Source organism: Ursus maritimus, unplaced genomic scaffold (assembly GCF_017311325.1).
Source record: "Ursus maritimus isolate PB19 unplaced genomic scaffold, ASM1731132v1 scaffold_3, whole genome shotgun sequence".
In the NCBI taxonomy this organism is placed as follows: Eukaryota; Metazoa; Chordata; class Mammalia; order Carnivora; family Ursidae; genus Ursus; species Ursus maritimus.
In genome coordinates this window covers 93,334,632-93,354,172 of record NW_024425563.1, presented here as the reverse complement: position 1 = coordinate 93,354,172, position 19,541 = coordinate 93,334,632, and the positions used below count along the sequence as shown (strand labels likewise).

Here is a 19,541-nt window from a genome sequence, read left to right as displayed (position 1 = left end):
TATGACTCAAGTGTTTACTGTACTACAAATAGAGACGTCTCCTTGGACATAACAAATCAGTGATTGAAAATGGCAGCCCACAGTGTAGTTCTTCACCAGACTGGTGCTCACACCAGAGTCGTCCTGGTGAAAGTATGCCCAGATTCAAATAAAAGGCTGCAACAATGTGTCACCTGAACCATCTGGATTGTCCACCTGACCAGATCCCTGTGTCTAATCATGGATCTGGGTGGCCTCCCAGCTCCAGCAGGGCTCGTCCTTGCTCTTGCTGCATTGCCGGAGGGGAGAAAGCATGTGCCAGAAATGCTAAGGAGGGGAAGCCAGCTAGTTCTCCTGGAGCCCTGCTTTTCCTTCAGTGCCCTTCGGTCTTCAACTCTAGCTGCAAAGCATTTCCCACAGAAAACTCCCCAAATAAAGCCATTCAGTTCACAGTCACCACCATGACACCCACTTGTCCATTCCCCGAGGAGAAATGCCAAGTGGAGTATACACTGCTGATGTGACCCCTCTCAGATCGGCACCGCAATCCTAGTTCAAAGCCTCCTACTTACATAGCAGGTGTGGCTCTACCGGACACATGCGGCACTCACGGGGAGAATCAGCTCGTCTCCGTGGGGCTGCCTTGTCGGTGCTTATGTTAACTTCATTTTACAAATGATCAGACAGAACGGGCCACACTGGGGGGGGCGGGATATTGAGCTCACATACCTCTCGCTTGGAAGCCCGTTGCCTAAGTGTGGACTGAGAGGCAAATCCTGACCCCCTCCCACCTGTGTAACCCCCTCCTCACCATACTCAATGGGTGTCATTAAAAACTTACAGCAGGACTAGGTGCTTAGATTTGCTGTTCAGTATAACCAGGGGCACGGGGATGATGGATGGAAAAGGACTGGAAATGTGCTAATGTTTGGGGGACATTCTTCTGACACATGCTGGGTGACAGAATCAGCGCCAGCAGTGATCCGGGTGTGACTCTGGAGGTGAGGGCCAGCGTGGACGTGGGGTAGGACCAGTGACCTGAGCAGGGGCGGGAGACGGAGGCAAGGCAGAGCAGTCAAAAGGAGTGCGGATTTCCGGTTTACACCTAGACATCTGTGAGAAGGCCACGCTCATGACTGTGATAACATGACACAACCCAGGGAGGTCCCTTTGGGAGAAACTCTTTCGGTCATCATCAGCGGGGGCTGAAGGCACACTGCTCTATTCTTCCTGCTACCGATGGGAACTACAGCGAACAGGGAGCTACTTGAAACAGTTCTGGGCCAGGGATCAAGGAAAAGATGCCTTCCCTGGAGAATCATTGCTTCTGGGCAATGCAAGCCCCAATTTTGAAGGAGTCCTAATAGCAGCACACAATCAGCAAGGTCTGTGGTGACTCCTGAGGCTTGATTCTGGCCCGATCTAAGCCCCGCTGCATATATGAAAGACCTAGTAATGGGGTTACAATAATGATACAACATTGTAAGATTTGATCAGGATGAGAGGAAAGCTGAAACATCACTATTCTTTTCTTTTGTCGGTGTTAAAATTTGCATCTTTTTGCAGTTCGCATATTATAGCAGTTATTACTATAGTCAAACAGCCAAGGGCCACTAGGGAAAAATTATGCCAGAGAAAAGGAAACCATTCAGGTTTTATTTCTTTTGTGTTTTATCATGCATGTAACTCATTGGAGAGTGCACGAAATATTTGTTTTGAATGTTCCTAATTTGGTAGTACTTTCCAAATCTGATTAAGTCAGACCTTTAAAAAAAATCATATAAATCAATAGCAATTACCTAATTCTAAATTGAATCATAATTCCAAAGAAATGTACTGTTAGAACATTATAGACTCCAGGTAATCAGCGACATACTCCCACTCTTATAAAAGGAAAAACGAAAAACAGAAAATAAAAATAAAATAAAAACCTCATTTATTACTTTATTTATTTAATTTATTTATTTTTATTTTAATTTAATGCTCGGATAGAAAGAATGGCCTTCTGTTGTATTTCAACATTTAAAACCTGGCCAGTGTGCAAAGTTTGTAAAATAATTTTTAATTTTAAGAACATATAATTTACTTACTAGATTAATATGTTTCTTACTATTTAGAGACCGCAAGAGTCTTATGTTTTATTAATATCAAAAATTTCTGTAACCTTCTGGATACTGGCCTGGCTTCTGCCTTTTATTATGGCGAGAGGACCTTTGATGTTTTGTTGCATTAAGGAAAGAGAGCCATATTAGAACATTTTGTACATTCAGTCCCTTCCTATTTGTTAATTTGGTACTTTTTCAATCATACATTTTTGAAAGTATCAGTTATTTCACATTAAAAATATAAATTCATATGGCATATTAGATACGGTTTTAATGCACTCAGACCCCTAAAGCTATAACCCATTACAGCCTTCTAATTTATTTGATTTATATGTGTGCCCTGAGTTAATATTCTAATCATGTGCAAACTCCATTAAGTTTTTTCTTGATGAATTTTTAGTTTTTGACAAATGATATTACATTTGTACGGAATAATACATTCTTTGTATATGGAACCTGAGCTTGCTGTATTTGTACCCACTTTCTCAACGTCAGTTTCATCCATTTGTCCAAAGCACTGAGATATTGCGAGTCCAACAGGGATACTGCCAAGTGAGAGCTTCTCAACTTTGCACCAGGACATTTGTAAAATGTCATTTTTCTAAAATGCTCAATTTTTTAGTTATTTTGAATACGACTCGGCAAGCCATTTGTTTATTCTAGGGCATTGTTACTTAACCAAGTTTGAATACACTTTCGCTCAATTATGACAATATTTTCTATAATTTACAGAGCTGGTTTTACATTGTAATATCTTTCTAGTGGTACTTAAAGTGTTTCTTCATACTTCTGATGAAGACAATTATATTACATGGTTTTTTATTTGAAATGAACATACAAAAAGATGTTCTATATGTCACAGAAATCTTGAAAAGAACTGCTTTGAAAGGAATGGCACTATTGCTAGATTAATTTATACACGAACCCCTCTTTTTCGCATTAGCTCATAAAATTTATGAGCAAATTTCATCATTATCCTTCGTACTTATTTCCTTGCCTCTAAAAAGACAAATATTTGCAGGGGCACCTGGGTGGCACAGCGGTTAAGCATCTGCCTTCGGCTCAGGGCGTGATCCCGGCGTTCTGGGATCGAGCCCCACATCAGGCTCCTCTGCTATGAGCCTGCTTCTTCCTCTCCCACTCCCCCTGCTTGTGTTCCCTCTCTCACTGGCTGTCTCTCTCTGTCAAATAAATAAAATCTTAAAAAAAAAAAAAGAAAATATTTGCAGGATGTGCTCATTCCTGCACCATTTTGAGCTGATACTACATCTTGACCCTAAATGGTTTCTTTCTCAATTAGTTAGAACGCCAAAGAAGAAAATAGGTGTACAGTAAAGAAGTCTTCTCCACCCAACTTCCAATGTAGATTGGGGCATACAGTCCGCTATTGTGTCTACTATTCATTACAAATGCAAGCTTTTACCTTTTTTGTTCTTACTGCCATTTGGGAAGTCACTAGGTAGCACTAGCTGGAACCCATCTTTATCCCCAAGTTAAGCCCATTTGTGATAAATGATGCTATTTGTGGGGTGGGGAAGATACTGGCCTGACTTGGGCAAAGGAGGGCATGCTGGGGAGGATGGAGAAGTAGGGTTGAGGCAGGAGGGTGGGTCTTTGGTCTTGGCAGCCCGGCAGAGAAGTTTCAGTTCGTGTAGTCAGAAAGCAGAGCCATGAGGCTCTTGGCCAGATGGTATCAGAGTTGAGTTCAAGGCATTTTGTCTGGTATCAGCATGCAAAATGGATTAGGAGGAGAAAAGCTTGAGGCAGGGAGATAAATATAAAGGAAAAGGAAATCTCTTGTTGAGAACTTCACTATGACTAAACCAAAGTCAAGGACCAACCACATCTCATAAAATCATGTCCCCTCTACATCTGATAGTATCAAATCTCCTGTCTGTCTACACATTCCACATGTGCTAATGCAAAATAAGGGGGCATTTGTGTCATTTCCAGGAGGAGAGATACCATACGCTTCTAACGGGCAGACACTAGACTTTTCATTTTCAAATCTCGGATCTTTGAAATATAGTAAGTCTTATAAAATGCCTACTGAGTGGATGAATGGAAATGAGAGTGAATAAAAATGGGTGCAAAACATGAGCATATAGAGCATATAGTTTTGTTTTGTTTTAATATTTTTTTATTATATTATGTTAGTCACCATACAGTACATCCCTGGTTTTTGATGTAAAGTTCGATGATTCATTAGTTGCGTATAACACCCAGTGCACCGTGCAATACGTGCCCTCCTTACTACCCATCAGAGCATATAGTTTTGCTTGAACAATGAGTCAAATGGTAACAGACAACTTTGGGTGTCTGGCCACATGCTTTCCTCTGAGAACTGGACAGTTGGAACAAAGGAGTATTTCATCATTGCCTTTCAGAAGTGTTACACTGACCGAATCCCTGCTATGAACAAGAATTTGCAGGAAGGGACCTGTGCATTTAGCACTCTCCAGTACCCAAGTGGAAGGGAAGGACTTGTAGATAAGGGTCAATTGTGCATTCCTTCGGCTGGTAAACATGAGGCCTTCATGCAATGGGAAATATACCAGTATGGGGACCTATGAAAAGAATCCTTCTTTAACTGTAAAAACGATTTTTTTCAAAGACAGAAGAAAATTCTAGAAAATATCTCAGTAAAATACATGATGACCCGTTTATACACCCAGAAATGTCAGCAGATCAGGAATCAAAGAAACAGGCTGGTGGTAGTCATGTATCATCAGCATCCTGGGGAACCGGGGCCGGAGTCAAAGGTCAGGGCAAAGCGTGGACTCTCCCGAACATGATGGGGCCCTGAGCAGGGAGCTTTGAAGAACGGGCTCAAGCGAAGCCAGAACTGGATGATAGGATACAGCAGGGGCAACTACTGCAAAGTTAGAGAGCAACTGGAGGGGCCACAGGGTGAAAGTTAAGAGATCTAAGCCAAAGGTCCTGAATCCAGAGGCCTATGAATGACCATGAGCCAAACTTCTCTTTGAAACGAAAAGGAACGGCCCCCTGGGCTGGTTTGGATGGCTGTTGCCCAACTGCTCTAGGGCTCACTTCTTACTATTTTGAAGCATTTCATAAATCTGTGGCTCTCTTACGTGGCATTTCTAAGGGAACACAATGCAACATCACAGAGAACAAAGCTGCTGATCTCCGCTTTATCCTGAGCAATGCTAATGGGAAAAGTACTCACGTTCCACAAAGTAAGAGCTGGCATCGATCTTCCAGACGATCTGGCCCCGATGAGAACCATTGACTCCACGGTTCTTATAGTCCAAAAAGTTTTCTGACAAGACCTCATCTATATTCCCAGGGAAGAAAGAAAGCAGAAGAGAAAAAATATATCAGCTAACAGCATATTGAGGGGGAAAAAAAGGGGGAAAGAGCAAAGGATATTAATGCCAACTCCAGCTCAACAGAAGAAAAAGCCCCTAGAATCAGAATCAGAGAGCTGCAAGTATCCTCAGGTACCCTCCGAACCAACCCCTTCGTAATGCAGGAATCTCCTTCCCACTCTGCAATACTCCTAAGATCATCTAGTTGGTTTGTGAACACTTCCAAGAACAGAAAATAATTGCTTCTGTGGCAGTCCATTTCACTGTTGAACAGCCCTCACGTGTGTGAAATCTGAGTGTGAAAATCTTCCTCCTGAAACTTTCAGTAGCTGGTCTTTATTTGGGTCTGTGAATAAGTCATAAAGAAAACATCCAATCACACTTTCTATTTGGGTCCCAGTCATCATAGGCTCCAACCTATAGCATCTCTTCTCCAGCCTGAATACCTATCATCCTGTAATACCTGGGACTCATCCATGAATGTATCCAACCATCCTTCATGCACTCATACATTCATCAGTTCATTCCACAGATATGTATTGAGATCCAACCATCTGCCATGGCAGGAGCCATGGTTGGGCAAGACCAAGATGGTCCTTTTTCAATTAAAACTTACAAACAATTGAGGATACAGACTTTAAACACCAAGGAAAGAAATAAAGGTATGGTTACAACTTGTGATAGGGGTTAGGAAGGAAAAGAACGGGGTGCTCTGACAGGGAGTTTCAAGGAGGGAGGCCAACAGGGGTTCAGGGAAGCACTGAGGGATAAAGAAGCCACAAGGGTAGAGATGCGGGTGGGTGTGTGGAGGGCAGAGAGAGAGGCTCTGACATGGTGTGCAGGACCCAAGTTGAGGGAGAGCTCCTGCATGGTGGCACTGAGAGGAGCTTGTGGGGGACTGTGTACTCTTCCTTTCCTGCTCTTTCTCTGCTCATCACACTGCAACTGACAATATCCTTCTGACAGCTGGTGACCAGAGAGGAACCCAGCATTCCTGGAGAGGACCGATCCCTGAAGACCCAGCTGACTTCCTCCTCTCTGGTGCTAGACCTCACGTTTTCAGTGCAGACTAAGGCAGGGATATGAATTTTACTTTGATCATCTATGGGGCTCTGGCAGTTTCCACTGCACCAGGAAGTAACCACTTTCGCTAAATGGATCTGAAGCTGTGGGAAAACCATGTTTGAGAATCCAAATCCACCAGTGACAGAGGAATAAAGAAAACTGAGAGCAGGCCCCAAGCCCCAGCTCTGCAGAGAGGAGCCAGGTCACTGTTATCCTTTTTGTAACTTAGATACCCTGAGGTTCACCTTCTGCATCTGACTGGACTGGGAGAACAGCCTAGAATGAGATGCAAAGAGGGCAGGGCTTGCAGCTGAAGGACCCAGCTCTCAAGGCCCTTTGTGCTGTGTACCAATGGCATTACGTCTACCATTTCGGGTCCTCACCTACAAAGTGGGGGCGTGGAGTCCTAATAACTGGGACCTCCTAATGGAGGACTAAATGAGATAACTGGTCAACCTGCTTGTGACCTGCCATGTTGAGTGCACAGTTTTGGCCGTCTCTTCTTTGGCAAAGATGATTTGGCAAAGCAACACTGTCTCTGCCTCATTAATGGCAAGAACTCTTTGTATCCCCTGGAAAACCACTTGGTTGCAAAATTTGCCCGTCTTAATATTCACAGTATGTGCTCACAGCCCTGGTTGGGTTATGAAGATGATTGCATAATATGTCTTTTACAGTAATTGCCTCATTTCTGCAAAAAAGACATAATATTTTCCTAGCTCCCTGGGTCTTCAGTACAGATATAACGAGTCTCACATGCAGATAGAGATTTGCCTCATTATGGCAATTCTCTAAGGAGAGGTATTTACTCGAATCTATCCACTCTGATCACCAGAATATTCATTTCAACAATTACAATCAGGTATCCATGTAAATAATACCTAGAAAGGGGATGTTCATTCATGCATTAGGCAATCGTGTATTATTTCCTCCACTTGAGGCATTGTGGGGACACACTGGTGAACAAGATACGGTCTATGTTCTCAGAACATTTCTAATAGATTTGGGGATTTATTCAAGAAAATAGGCAATTTCATTAAATTACAGTAAGTATAAGAATTGGGGCACAAGTGAGGAAAGGATGGGGTGAGTAGGCAGGAAGAATCAGAAAAGACTAATGAGGATGGCAAAATAACACACATTTTAAAGAGAACAAGATATATGTCACTGTACACGTTTAAACGCAGCACATTTTAAGAGACGGTCAATTGGTCCTGATAAGTAGTGCATTCTCTTACGCTAATAATACTTCATAACAAATACCACGCGAGAAAATAGAACAGTCTATATTCTTGCCTGGGCCATCTGTGCTGAGAGGTCAGCTCCTTCCCCAAAGGCATTTATTGCCAAATGTTAGAAAAGTTACTGGTCTTTGCTTGGAAATCAAGTGTATTGTGGGGGTCAGATGCAGAAAACCAGAACTGGCCCAGATATTTCATGCAGAAGGAGATTTAATGCAGAGAATTGGGTTTTGGAGAAATGGACTCTAGGATGGGCTTCTGGAAATAGCCCCAGAATAACTCCCTGCTTCTGCTTCACTCAGAGAGGCCTCATGGGAACTGCTGAGTTCAAGAACCTCATAGAACAGCCAGTGAGCAGGAGAGCAGGGGCTCCCGCCCCACTCACAGAGAGCAACCAGCCCGTGGCAGAATGAGTATCGGCCACCACCACGTTGCCCATGAAGTGACTGAGCGGACGGCAGGGCACCCCAATAGAGACCTGGATTTCTCAAAGCCATGCTTGAGTTAGCCACAGGCTAACCAGTAGGAGGAACCCCAGAGCTCACTTCCTCCTTCCCCATCTTGCATAAGTGCATCTCACGAAGGGGGAAGACGGTTGCACGGGAGCGTGAGACATGTCAGTTTTGAGGACCAGATTCTGGGCTAGAAGAAGGCACTGGAGAAGAGGCCTGAGATGGATGGTGGGGGTCCAGACAGGCCCTATGCTACCCCGAGGATTGGCAGCTCCTGGGTCCTATGTCCCAAAGTTCTTTTTCCCATGTTCTTTGTTACGGTGGAAGTCTTTTTATGAGAGCAATGTTTGTGTGATTACAGGGATATTTACAGCCCCTTGAGGCAGGAAGGCTAGGCTACCTTAGCAGGCATGGGACCTTAGGCATCTGATTTTATCCCTCTGGGTCTCTGCTTCCTCACTACAACCTGGGTACGCTATCCATACCAACCTCAAAAGTCTGTTGTGAAGACTGAATGAATGAATACAGGTAGTGGACTTAGAACAGTGTCAGACATCACTAATAAGTAGGTATTTCTCTTTACAGTCTGGGCTAACAACAGGGCCTTTTTTGGCAAAGCTCTATGATGGACATGAAAATCCATTAATAGTAACCTAAAACATTAGCGCAGGCCAGTACTCTTCAAAGTTTTGTCATGACTCATCTCGTACAGAACACATAGAGATGTATTACGTTCCTGAAAAAAAAGATTCTATTCGCTGAATGATATTTATTTCTTCTAGCGTGTAGAATCCTACTCTCTGTTCCATAGTCAATAATAGAGAAAAGGGGGGCGCCTGGGTGGCGCAGTCGTTAAGCGTCTGCCTTCGGCTCAGGGCGTGATCCCGGAGTTCTGGGATCGAGCCCCACGTCAGGCTCCTCCGCTAGGAGCCTGCTTCTTCCTCTCCCACTCCCCCTGCTTGTGTTCCCTCTCTCGCTGGCTGTCTCTGTCAAATAAATAAATAGAATCTATAAAAAAAAAAAATAAGAAAGGGTCTTTACAGATTGTTAAAAATTTGTATCAGAAAGTTCCAGTGAAGTTTATAGAAACAGGACACCTGAGAAGCATGAAATGTATTTCTCTTGCTTTGTCTTCAAAATGAAAACTGAAGCTATGCTTTCTATACCCGAATCTGTAATAGAAAAATGTACAACAAAAAGACCATTGCTGTGGAGAGCAGTGTGGACAAGTGAGCACAGAATCAGTTAAAAAAGAGAATTGATGCCCTACCTACATCTCCTAAGTCCAACAGAGAAAAATGCAACCTGGCTTTCACTTCTCGGAGGAACTCATGCCTCCTGGTGATCGAGTGGGGGCAAAAACACCCTTGACTGAGAACGTCCGGTCTAGGATTAAAAGCATTCATTATAAGAACAATATAATTTTTAAATTGATAGATCTATCTAACGGAAAGAAGAAAAGAGAAAAACAAAAGAAACAAAAAGAAAATGCAGTCAATAAAGCATATGAAGAAATGGTAAAAGTAGGTCTTAATATAACAGTAAATACAGTAATGGAAATGTGCTCTTCTGGCCAATTAAAAGCCAGAGACCCCTAGATCAGAACACAAAGGCACACACAAACGGGTACATTAAAAAAAAAAGACAAAGTCTGAAAATGAAGAAAAGTAAAAGATTAAGCAAGTGTGAAGCAGAAGAAAACTGAGAGACTAATCTTAAACAGTTAAAAAAAAAAAACAAGAGAATTCAAGGCAAAGAGTAGCACAGGGAACACAGACAGAGCTGTAATAATAAACTGAGGAATTATAGAGGAAAAAGATCATGAATCTTTTTGGTAATTCACATCAACATATACCGAGCATAACATCGACAGAAGTAAAGGTAGAGATAGTTACATTAAGATTAAAATCCAAAAAAATTTTTACTAGCAAATCTGCACACACTTCATTCAAAAATCAGAAAAGACAGAAAGTCAGAATATACCGGATTAAACTTTCTACCTATTAAATACACAGGAGAGAGAGAAAATCCTTGGTTTGCAAGGCGCCCTGTGAACTGAAACTTGTATGTATCAGAATTGTGTCCTTGCTCTGCACGGTTCTTGGAAACTGTTACCATTGTTACTCAGCTGCCATGGAACTGGGCAAAGTAGGGACACAGCCTCGGGCGAAGTTTGGGAATGAAGGTAATTTGCCATCCCGCATCCAGAGAACGAGCTCCCTGACGAGGTAGAAGAAGACGCGAAGTATCGATCCACAGGCATTTGCAAACGTGCAGTGTCGCATCAATTCTGCTCAATGCTTCTAGAAGAAAGCTATGTTTCCCCCTCTGTCTTGGAGATAGGAAACCTGGATCTCTGGACGACGGTACCTGGCAGGGGCCCTCCATCTGGCCAGTGGCAGGGTATGACTGTCCCTGAAACCACATGATCTTTCCCCATTCTGTGTCACTGGGAGAGAGGATCCTTTATCACACTGTCTCGCGCTCATGAACACTCCAGAAAGGAGCGCAGCCACATGGGATTTCACGGATAATAGTAACGGTGATGCTACTGGCACTGCCCCCTCACTGGGTTCCTGGCTAAGGACAGCACTGGGGTCAGTGGGAAGGCCACACATCCTCTTGCACATCCAGGTGTCTCACTCTTCCTATGGCAGAAGAAAAGTCACGTTTGCCTGGGGAGCAACAAGGTCAGGGCTGAAAGCACCACAAGCCTGGCCTCACCTAGGCACTCAGATTGTCCGCGGACGTGGAGCGGCCGATACCTGATACTGCACTAGAATGTGCTGGGATGTTCCAATGGGCAGCATGGGGTGTGACACCAGGCCAGGCAGCTGTGTGGCCTTGGGACCCCCTGCACTGGCATTACTTCCACGGCAAAATGACAGATTAAATTAAATCATCCCTTCTAAAAATTCTAGGCCTACATCAGTGACTTGATCTTTGGCCAGGCACTGCAAAGCCGACAGATACGTTACTAAGGACCCACAAATTACGAACGCTTAAGACTCACAGATAATTTTGGATTTGGAAATTATTTCTGAAATGCTATGTTGCCGAAAGTGTTGGCGTTTCGCATTAAATAACTTCACAGTTATATATATGCAGCTACTATGAGAGGAACAAACTGTCAAGCTAAGATTCTAAGATGATGAGCTGTGTTTACTTTTGTCTTAGTCAAAATGTCATGTTAACGCCAGAGCTGATTCATTCCCAGAGTTTCACGACATTCGATGCTGCTGACCACTCCTTCCTTCCTCCACCACCTTCTCTCAACTTCTGTGACGTGGTCTCCCAGTTTGGTCCTAAGTCTCCGTCCCTCCTCCACCTCCTCTGCCCCTCTCTGTCCCTGACAGAGGCTTTCTGGTGCTCTTGTCTGTGGCCAAAAATCTAATACCCTCACGTGCTAAACACGTAACATTCCTAAGGGAAGTAGTGATGGGTGGGAGGGAGGCTGTGGCAGAACGGAAGGGTACAGACAGGCTACCCGAAGCAGTTAATGCTTCACTTTAGTTGACTAAGGCCAAGTCGAATTATGGGCTCAGTCTGCCAGATTGAGGGCTTTTGTGACAGAAGCTAGAAATTTGGATTTCAATGTGAAATCTCTACACTTTTCAATGTTGATAACTAATCAAATTTAAAACAATATGGACTAAAAATATGCTTGGAGGGCTGTTAGTTTACAAGCTCTGTTGTAGATTGATGGTATCCAAACAATATTATTCAAGAACTATTTTTAAGCAAATTAAATTTTACCTAAGTCCAATTTATCTAGTCGCCACTATTTGCGTACAAATTTCAAAAATTGCATTTCTCCATCTTTACAATACCGTGTGTTTTGTAAATACACCAGCCAAGCTGATTTCAAAACCTTTAAGAGAGCTAAAAATATTTCTCTGACAGCTAGTCAGATCAGATCCCCTTTATTTTATCAGAAAAACAGTCCAGGTTGTAAAATACTCATAATAAATCCATTGGTTTCTGTGTTATTCCATGAAATTAAAATGGGTATTGTGGATCTAAATGTGTAAATTGCTCCATGCACAGACTGACAGCAGAAGGCCTGGCCTCCCCCTGAATTTGATGCCTGACTCTAGAGACACCCCCAGCAACCACACCTTAGCTTTCTGGTTAACAAGTGTAAATGCACCAATTTCCACCACACCTGATTCTATCACGTACAATAGATCACATCCATTTTTCAGGTGATTTCAAATTTGTGAGCTCTGTCTTCTGGAGCACACAGACTTGTGCGTTTTCCTCTCAGCTCTCACTCTGTTCCTCAGCCTCGCTGTACGTTGGATCCAGTTACATCTTTTGAATACAGAGCAGTGAAATGTTGAAAGCGCAGGTGAGAAGGGGCACAGGATTATGTTGGAAACAAAGTGACATTCCCTCCACGGAGGAGTGCACCCATCCGTGGCTCTGGTCTTACGAACACATGAACTCGAAAACGGATTTTTGATACTAACTGATTGGTAAGTAGAAGAGCTTCTATATTTGCAAATGGCAATGACATTGTGTTCAACCCTGCCTGGCCCTTCTAGCTTATGATTTTCTTCCACTGAATGGAGATAGCGAGAGAAGCCTTAGTGCACGGTCTGCAATGTGCGAGAATTTGGCGGATACCCCATCTGACTGCAAATCGTGTGAGTCTGTTGAAATATTAAAGCATATGTAAAAGTCAATGGTGAATGATATCCTTGAACACCCAAACCCCACCGCGGAGACCGTTCTGTCTGCAGCGCGCTGTTGGCTGGTCTGGCTAAGGGCTGGTGTACTCACCGATGAGATACATGCCAATCCAGTCTCCAGCATCGACTTCCTCCTTGATGTCCCAGTGGATCACCAGGTCCTGGGAGTGCCCTATGGAGTAGTAGGAGCTGCTGACCATCAGTGTGGAGCGGCTGTCGGACGTGACCAGGTCGGTGTCGCTGGTGGAGCGCGGGATGGTGACGGTGCCATGGGGGCCGTTCCTAATGGCCATGCTGTGGAACTGGCCGGGGTTGTAGCTGTGACGGAGCGGCTCCTTGCACCGGCGTCGATTCTGAGAGTTTCTAGATGGAGATGCCATGGCGGCCAGGCCTAAAAACCTGTTCTGGTACAGATTCTGTGGGGGCAAAGAGACAGTTAGCAGGGGTGTAAGACACCAGCTGCATAAGCACTGTCTGCGCAGAGAAAGGAGGATGTGCTGGGAGAAACGAGCTGTGAGTGAGCAGCTCTCCGAGGGAGATCTGAAATACAGCATAGAGCATCTTGCTTGGGCTTCACGCGGGGAAGGCAAGAACAAAAATGCAAGCTCACCAAGGGGCCGTGCGTTTCCATGCTCTGCTGGAGTCTGTCTCTCCTCGCTCCCTCTAGCCCGTGGGTATTAGAGGGGCCCAAATGGCTCTGGCGGTGGGCTGCCCCCACACAAGCTGTCATCTCTTGAGAAATCCAGCACCCATTCGATTAGATCTAATATTATCCTTCGTTAGGGTATTACGGTTATTATCACTGAACATTTTCGTGATCCCTGCAGCATTCAAGACCCTACACACAGCCTGGAATGAGAGGTGGTCCCTGCTGGCTGAGGCCGCCAGTCCTCCGTTACAACTCTCTACCCTACAGAATGTCCCCAGCCATCTGAGATTTCTACTAAGGACCTCCAATACCTCAGTAATCTTCCGACACCATACTTTTCAACAAAATCCCATCTCAGAGGACTATGACTGCCTAGGAGCAGAAACCACCGTATCTGATGAGAAAAAAGACACGCTTTTTATTGTTTGCAACACTGAGCACTTAATAGGAGCTGAGCCGACGGACAGCAATAGCCGGAATGTTCTGGATACAGACGGCTTTTAAAACACAGGGAAAAGGGGCGCCTGGGTGGCTCAGTTGTTAAGCATCTGCCTTTGGCTCAGGTCATGATCCCAGGGTCCGGGAATCGAGCCCCACATCAGGCTCCTCGGCTGAGAGCCTGCTTCTTCCTCTCCCACTCCCCCTGCCTGTGTTCCCTCTCTCACTGGCTCTCTCTCTCTCTCTGTCAAATAAATAAAATCTTAAAAAAAAAACAAAAAAAATCATATAGAAAAAACATCATATCGAACTAACACAGGGATTTTTTTTTTTTAAACAAGGAAGGGTGATTCTGACTTCATCCAAGTATATTAAAGTTGAGATTTAAATGTATAATTTTGGGGTGCCTGGCTATAAAAGTACATGCTCTTCTACAATAGAACACTTCTGTTTTCAAGAAGAGAAGATCAAGGGGGCGTCTGGGTGGCTTAGTCGGTCAAGCATCTGACTCTTGATTTCAGCTCAGGTCACGATCTCAGGGTTGTGAGATCAAGCCCCACGTCAGGCTCCGTGCATGGAGCCTGCTTAAGAGTCTGTCTCTCCCTCTCCCTCTGATACTCCTTGCTCTTGTTCGCTCTCTTTTTCTTGAAAAAACAAAAAACAAAAACAAAACCCCCCAAAAGACAACAGGAGAGAAGATTAAAGCCTGAGAACGTGTTGAGTCGTGCAGTGTAGATCCCAGGGACAGTTCCTGATTGCACACATCCATCAAATGCAAGTTTCTATTTACTGGTCACGAGGCCCAGGCCTCAGCAGCAGTCTGCTCTGCTCTTTAGATTGCCTGAGTCTGTTGCGCCGTCACTTAGGCCTGCACATTTTCCATCCTCCAAGACCAAGGCACGTGTAAAAAGTCCATTAACCTGATGAAGCCCAGTGTTGGCGTTCTCCATCTCAGTCCTTAATGGCCACGCGGCAGGCCTAGCCGTTCATTATCTGAGTCTCTTGTTAGGAATTCCTCAGGCCCCACTGGCGGTAGCCATGGCATTACTATAGGCAGAAAAGCCAGACTTCAGAAAGCATCTCATCATACTATTGGTACCATATGGTCTTATTTTTTTCAAAATGCTTGTCATTGTGACAATATGAAAATGGACAGACCACGGTGATGCCTGGAAACCAGTCCTCCTCTCAGGAAGATGGGTAAAGCCCAGGGAGCATGACCCGTCCATGCACCCAGCAGGCCCCCTGGCTCTTCTGAGCTGTTCAGAGAGGACGGCACTAACCTGACCATCCTGGGGGGGGGGGGTGTCCAGAGACTTTTTTTTTTTTTAAAGAATTTATTTATTTATTTGACAGAGAGTGAGAGACAGCCAGCGAGAGAAGGAACACAAGCAGGGGGAGTGGGAGAGGAAGAAGCAGGCTCATAGCGGAGGAGCCCGATGTGGGGCTCGATCCCAGGACCCCGGGATCACACCCTGAGCCCAAGGCAGACGCTTAACGACTGAACCACCCAGGCGCCCCGTGTCCAGAGACCTTTGTAACATCTCCAAAAAAAGAAAGGCTGCTGCTAGGGCATAACGTTTCTGCAGTTTACATATACTTTATGAATAACATCTTATGGTATTACTATGGAGATTAAAAACAACCCGGAATTAAATAGTCCAATTTATGATTACAGGTTAAACCAATGTTGGTGCGGACTTACCAAATTCCAACCTGGGTATCGCTAGACATTTTACTTAATCTTCCTGGTCCTCAGTTTCCTTGACGCAAATCAAGCTCTTAGCATAGTCGGTACTCAATAAATAAAAATCTACTAAAATACTCCTGGTATTGCTTTACTAAGAAAAGCTCGCTGAAACACAGGTCCTGGGCCATCGGCCAGGCTCACTCACTGACCAAGGGTCTCCTCACATCATCCCCAGAGCTTCTCACGCTAAATTCCTTCCGCAACAAGTCCCCAGATCGTTTCTAGTCATGGCCCTGCAAGTTTTCTTGCAAAACTGAAATTCCAAGCTTAAACAGTCTAGTGTATTTATAAAGGTACCCAATATACCAATTTTTTGGAGAGGAAGGCTCCCTTTATCTGGAAGGTTTATGCTTGAATAGGATGTTTCTGCATTAATGTTGAGCCTGAGGGAATTTTATCGATGTGTATCAGTCGGGGCCTCAAAAAGGATTATAGATTTCTTTTCTTTTGTTGAAGACACTTCTGCTGTGGTATTTTTATTAGAATTCCCCGGAAACCAGGCAACTCTCCTGAAACTGTCAAACTACACCAGTGCTCACTGTCCACGTGATGGGAACAAAGGCACAGAAGGAAACATTGTCAAGGAAGACGTTTGTCCGTAATTTACTGGATTGGAATAATGGCATTTGCCCGGAATAAGAAGCGCAGCCTCAAAGCTGCTCCTTGAAGACTGCACTCCCCCACCCTCCCCACCCTCGTCTTTGTCCACACCCTCTCCTCTCCATTTGTACTTGCAGGAATTGTATTTCTGCTTCAAGATTATGCCCCAGCACCAACTCTGCTATAACCTCCCCTGGCATCCTTTTCCGATTCCTCAAAATATGGGCCTCGGCTCTGTGATCCCAAAGGAATCCCCTTCCCCTGCAGAGTCTTGCTGTATGATTTCCAGTTGACCAATTCATGCACATCCCTAAGCAGTAAAGACTTCAAGCCAGTGTTCCCTGCTCTTGATATCCCCTGGAACTGGCATGACTCCTGGTACAAAAAAAGGCCCTCAAAACTTTAATTAATATGATTTATTTTATTCAGTGATGTCCCTTCTTTTTGCAGAAAGGGTTTAAGTTGGCTATTAAAAATAGATAATATATAGAAAGACATAAGTTAGTAGATAGTGCAGAGAGAAAAGAAAATAAAGAGACAAAAGTTATGTACAGAGGCTCACATGAAACTGTATGCCATCATGTCCCTAAACAGGTGTTATTGTTAAAAGGCTCACAACAGCTGCCTCTCGAACCCAGCAGGTGGATAGTTGATTCCCAACGCGCGATTCCATTGTGGCTACATTTTCCCCAGGCATTCACAAGTGTTCCAAGCTCACACTATAGACTCATCCAGCTGGAAGAAACAATTTAATCATTCTCTGTTCACATCCGAACTGTGGGAGATGGAGGAGGAGCTGTCCTGTTTTTAAATAGCCCTGGATAAAAGACCACTCTCTTCCCAGACAGTGATTCTACTGTCTTACAACCTCGAAATTCTTCCTAATCTCTAAGGCGAATCTCATGGGACAGAAACCTGCCTTCTCTTTCCTCCCTGCAAAGAGCAGGAGTGGCTTTCCCATTATGTACGAGGAGGACGTCAATAGTATCACTAAATTGCTTCCAGCTCTTTTTCTCCATCCCACTAAGTAATTCGAGTGTCTTTTCTTTTCCCTTACCTTGGTGATGGGCAATAGACATGGGTAAGAAACTGAAAGAATATTAGTAACCGTTTCAGTGACACTGTAATTTTCCAATTATTGGTTGTAACCAAGGGTCTCTAGTTATGGGCTTTGTTAAGTGCAGATTTTAATTGATCCCTGAAAAAGTGAATCCAATGAGTGAGCCACTGAAGACAATCTGATCACATTGTGACCTACCTCATAGGGGGTAAGATTCCATTTGCTGGCTGGTTTCCTCTTTGGAGCTGAGGATCCAACGATGTTTTGTTTACTTATTTAGCATTCCAACTTAAATAACTTAAATTGTTAAAAAATGTTTTTAATTAAGTGATATGTTTTGGATTTTTAAAAAATCTTCCAACAGATATTGCATGTTTAATGTTTTAAGTTATTCTTATGCGTTATGGTACAGAGCAAAAACAAAACACGTAAGGAGATGGAATCTTAAAAGAAAAAATTGTCACTTCTAGGGAAGGCACATGTTATTATGGATTTTTTTTTTCAGAACACAGGAAAACAAAAGATTCTGCTGTGTCGATTTCTAACTGACGAAGTCATTAATAGCTTTTCTGTTTTGAAATACATAAAGCTGTGAGTGAGTACCATCTCAGAAATGAAAAGAAAGTGGACAAAAGCCATATCTGTAATACAGAAAATGATTCTTAAAAATTGCTTCTACACTAAGAAATCAAAAACAGTGAGTGGAAAACACAGGCCCTGAAGGAAACCTCATTAAAGTATATGAGACGAGGTTAGGGAAAGTGGCATTATTTACCTGGAAGAAGAGCATAACAGTTTTTGAGTTCAGGAACAAATTTTATTTTGAGCAAATAGATGCCTGAAGCTTTTTTATCCTACACTCAGCTCTGGTTATGCCATCAGGGAGGTAATGGAACTTACAAAAAATTATATATAACTTTTCTCTTTCTAACAACGGATTTGAGAAAATTTCCAACAAAAGAAATGTACAAGGAAATAGGGCAATAGAGACCAGACAGCAGGAAGTAGCAATACGAAAAAGGACAATAATTATGAACGTTCCGTTCACTCTATGCAGGGAACTTGGTGCGTTACCGCATTAAAAACCTGTCAAGTATCACTACTCCCTTGTTGGTGAAACCCAGCTCAGAATGGTGGTTAGTAAACATTCCCAAGGTCCTCTTACAGCGGGAAATGGGGATTTGAGCCTATTCTGTGTGACTGTAAGTGGGCACTTTTATCATTCTCAAGCAGTCTCTCCAAATTCTAACATGGGCAGAGAAACTTGCAGAAATTGATTCAGACGCTCCTCTGATATTCCTGACTGCTAAGAAGATGTAAGGACAGCATAGATCTCGGGGCGCCTGGATGGCTCCGTCGGTGAGGTGTCTGCCGTCTCCTTGGGTCATGATCCCCAGGTCCGAGCCCCGCATCGGCCTCCCTGCTCAGCGGGGAGTCTGCTTCTCCCGCTGCCCCTCACTCCACTCTCATGCTCTCTCTCACTCCCTCTCTCAGATAAATTAATGAAAATTTAAAAAACAGGAAAGCACAGTTCTCATGATCAGCATATTTGAATTTTTTTCTCCAAGTTCTTAATAAAAAGCTTCCTTTTAGACTTTCATCAGAGAACACCACATGATGGTGAACATTACCTTTAAAAAACATGTTTTAAAACTCACAAACAGTGGCAGATTCTTGAGGTGATAATACAAAGAGTCTCTTTGGGGCTGTGTATAGCTGTGTTTCCTGCTGACCACATTCAAAAGCCCCCTTGGCTTATTCCACTCCCTTGTGCCCCAATCCTCCTGCTCTCGATTCAGTGCCTGTTCTCAACCTCATCTCTCTCTCTCTCTGGCCTTGACGCAGATAAACGGGAGCCTCAACGGCCTGTTCTTTTTTTTTTTTTTTTTTAAGATTTTATTTATTTATTTGACAGAGATAGAGACAGCCAGTGAGAGAGGGAACACAAGCAGGGGGAGTGGGAGAAGAAGAAGCAGGCTCCTAGCGGAGGAGCCTGATGCGGGGCTCGATCCCATAATGCCGGGATCACGCCCTGAGCTGAAGGCAGATGCTTAACCGCTGTGCCACCCAGGCGCCCCGTCAACGACCTGTTCTATCTGCAACTGGCTCATTTACTTCTTATCAGTGCCCCTCCACTAAGAAGCAAGTGCCAGGAGAGCATGGGCCTTGCCCAGCG

General features: G+C 44.0%; 1 protein-coding gene across 1 annotated transcript in view; it reads right to left on the bottom strand.

Annotated features, from left to right (window-relative positions):
* HECW1 (HECT, C2 and WW domain containing E3 ubiquitin protein ligase 1) overlaps positions 1–13,278 on the bottom strand; it is a 229,670-nt gene extending 216,392 nt beyond the window's left edge. Inside the window, exons 1-2 of the mRNA XM_040644429.1 lie at positions 12,960–13,278; positions 5,275–5,382 (exon numbers count right to left, since the gene is read on the bottom strand). Of these exons, the coding sequence (XP_040500363.1) occupies positions 5,275–5,382; positions 12,960–13,248 (397 nt within the window). The 5' untranslated portion in view covers positions 13,249–13,278. The remainder of the gene's footprint in view (positions 1–5,274; positions 5,383–12,959) is intronic.
* Positions 13,279–19,541: the final 6,263 nt, after the last annotated feature.